Raw genomic sequence first — 3,335 nt, forward strand, 5'->3', positions numbered from 1 at the left:
TTCCAGGACTGATTCTACAACGGCCACGTGCGTCCGTCGTGTTTCGCAGTACGTGCACGTGTGAACACCTCTGTGACGTGCGTTCTATCTTTTTAATGCCTCGATTTTTATCACTACTCCAGACCTTTCGTCGATCGCTCACTATGGTACTCAAGCCTTTGGGTACGTGCTGCTCATTTGTGCCCGTGCATCCTGTAGAGTATCGGTGAAGCCCGAAGATAGCTGTGGTCTCTCATATCTTTGTTGACGTGTGGTCTACTAACTTCACGAAAATAAGAAGACGAAAATGTGTAGAAATATAAGGTGCTTCTAATGTAGAATATATCGACAACTATCTGACTGCACACAAGACTCCTTCCGAGTTTCCAACAAGACGACAAGGTTCCTTCGTATTGTGCATCTTTTTTTTTCTCATTTAAACACAACCAGTATTTCTAGCTTAGTTTTCTTCAGATTACTACGATCAAATAACTTGGTGGTAATCCACCCTTTCTGTCGTGACGCACCAAGAAAGACTTCCCTCTGAGTGTGTGAACTGTAACCACGTGTGTCAAGCCCGAAGTTGCCGTGCAACTATAACGCTACCTCTACGCCACTTCAGATTATTACCCTGCTACAAACCTGCGTCCTTGACCATGACGCTATGCAGGTCTATTTCGTGACGTTGCGTAATCCTGTGTCGCTGTCCAGTTTCCCCGCTGTGACAATCCAGAAACGGAAGTTTACGGAATATGAGTTCGTACAGGATGATACGTAGCGCGCCGGCCCACCATCATCATCACCACCCCCACGCTAAGGCAGGCGACATCCTGCGGTTCACTAGGAGGGCTCCCTACCAGCAGGCGCCGGTCATGTCATCCGGCTACTCGCAAGCCGTAGCACGAAGGAACGAACGCGAACGAAACCGGGTGAGACTCGTCAACATGGGCTTCGCTGCCCTAAGGCAGCACGTGCCAAACTTCACACAGAACAAGAAGATGAGCAAAGTGGATACGCTGCGTTCAGCGGTGGACTACATCAAGTCCCTCCAGGAGCTCCTGGAACACGGCGCCACCCCACAGAGACGCAGTAGCGGAGGCTCTGAAAGGGACACGGAGGATGATGACGTGCACGAGGTGCCGTACCAGGCGGTCACGGACCAACGACAGCGACTCGTCACAGCTGCACCCTTCGAGGACACGGACGGGTTCTACGACTTCTCGCGCATCGGAGACAACGCCCCATCGCCGGCGGAATCGCAGCAGGCGATGACAATGTGCGAGTCATCGACGAGTGCCTTGGACTGTTATGCAGCGGAAGATGCAGAACTCATGGACTTTTGCCAGCCGTGGCTTGTGTAGGAACCCGAAGTGTGTGCCAAAGTTTGACTTTAAAATTATGCCGCTGTAATTTGCCTACCTTTTTAGGTCTGTTTGAACTGCGGTTATAAAGAGCATGCCTTACGTGCAGTCTTTCATGCACTTGGCGCGAAGGCAGCGCCTTCTTGTTGTGTGCTGCAAACAAAGTTTGGGTTTCCTGTTGAAGACCCAGCACACACATGCGAAATAGGTGAAGCCGTTTTAAAACTGGGAGAATGCTGGCCTTTTACAGCGTATGTCTCATGAGGTTGACAGAGGACCGTCTTGTGTGTTCTGTTTAAGTAAGTTTGCGATTATACGTAAGATGTGTGCGTTATACCGTGGCCGCAGGCCGTAACCTTATGATGTCTTAAGTGGCATGCTGTCAAAGACACAGCCTATTTATTGCCCCTCAGATGTGGTGCATGCTGTGGTCTGTTACAGTGGTAATCATTGTTAAGGCAAGAGGCATCCAAATGTTTTAGGTTAGATAAGGAACACGCTGAGTTCCTTGTACATATTATTTTGAGCAAAAATATATGCCAGTTTCGAAGCTGATGAAGTGTCAGGCGCATGTAACAATAGTACGTCGCAAAATTGCGAAATAAATTTTAACACGCTTGTCAGAATAATCAAAGCATTGGATAGCGGCGGAATTTTTTCTAGAAATTAAGTTGCCGCCTTTTAAAGTTATGTCAAAAGGTGCCACGCAAATAGAGTGAATGCGATCAATTTAGGTGCCGGAACTCATGATAAAAGGTCTGTTTTAACGACGGCATTTAGGTAGCATTCTTTTGAACTCGCCGCGGCAAACTTTCATCGACAAAGGCTATTTGCTACTCTTTCTATACCGAGCGCCTACTGGTGCAACCTGAATGTTACCCCTGCTAACTAAATCGAGTCCGCAGTCCGCAGTTTTGACATTAAACTAAGGCTTCGACTAATAAATTCCCCGCATCTGAAGTCGCCTAATATTGCCCTATCATGACTTTTGCGAGCCGCTGCTCAAAAGAATTAAACTTTTCAAAAAGTCACCTGCATTCTTCTACTCGCTGCAGTTTTGGAACAAAGGGTTCCACACTGTGCTTGTTCAAGGGCCGGTCGGTTCTCAGTACGGGTATGTGATGCTAAAAATACACGTGTGTTGTAGGCTGGAAAAAGCAATTACTTTAGCCAGCGTCTGGACAAGCGATATTACTTGCCTTCTCTGGGCTTTATTTTTTTTTTTAGCGACCCGATGTGTACTTCACTCTGAAAGTAGGGCGACTGCATAATTAATCTGTCGCGCGAGCCTTATTCACTTTACCCGCTCTGTTACACCCACGTTTTGCGTATAAATTAAACGCTTACGGCTCCTACGTGCAGTGACGTACGACAGTGAAGCGCATAAATTATCGCTGGGCAGAGCGTCAATTAGTTGACTTTTGTGCCGCCTCGCGTCATTCAGAACTGTGGAAACTGCCGAAGTCAGACGATACAAAAATGCGACTTACGATTAAGCCTTTGAAAAACAGCGTATGCTTTGACGCGGGTAAAATTTCGTTCTCATTAAAGTGCAAGTGTTTTCCGGCTGTCGCTGTCAACCGAAGACTTGCCGCAAGCTTAGCCTGTCGAATGTCAGCTCTACTCATTAAAACTGTGTCCCGAGTTTCCGCTGAGTGAGTGTTTTGGCACAATTTGTTTTTCACTCTTTACCTTAAAGTCAGCTTTATAACACGGCTGGATAAGAGGAAAAGTCGGCAATGCCTTAAACCCAAACAAAACTGCGCCTATTCGCTGCATATAGGGTTCTCGTTGTTCGAAGAACCCGTTTTCTTCCCAACTTTTTTATTTCAAAAGTGCTTCGCGTACCTACTCAGTACTGCGTGCAATGCTGCAAGCAGAATAGTGTGATTCAAAATAAAGAAGCTAAGTACTGTTTTGTCAAAGGCGCCTTTCTCCTGCCCACGTGATCACGCATGTTTTCGTCATGTTCTCGCAGCCGATAGCCATGGAATT

General features: G+C 47.0%; 1 protein-coding gene across 1 annotated transcript; it reads left to right on the plus strand.

Annotated features, from left to right (window-relative positions):
* The first annotated feature begins 488 nt into the window (after nucleotides 1-488).
* LOC144105399 (achaete-scute homolog 2-like) lies at nucleotides 489-1,969 on the plus strand. Its single transcript, XM_077638519.1, has one exon. It carries the CDS (start codon nucleotides 732-734, stop codon nucleotides 1,338-1,340), a length of 609 nt encoding a protein of 202 aa, XP_077494645.1. The 5' UTR covers nucleotides 489-731; the 3' UTR covers nucleotides 1,341-1,969.
* The last annotated feature ends 1,366 nt before the right edge of the window (nucleotides 1,970-3,335 follow it).

This window comes from Amblyomma americanum, chromosome 9 (assembly GCF_052857255.1).
Source record: "Amblyomma americanum isolate KBUSLIRL-KWMA chromosome 9, ASM5285725v1, whole genome shotgun sequence".
NCBI classification, from domain to species: domain Eukaryota; kingdom Metazoa; phylum Arthropoda; class Arachnida; order Ixodida; family Ixodidae; genus Amblyomma; species Amblyomma americanum.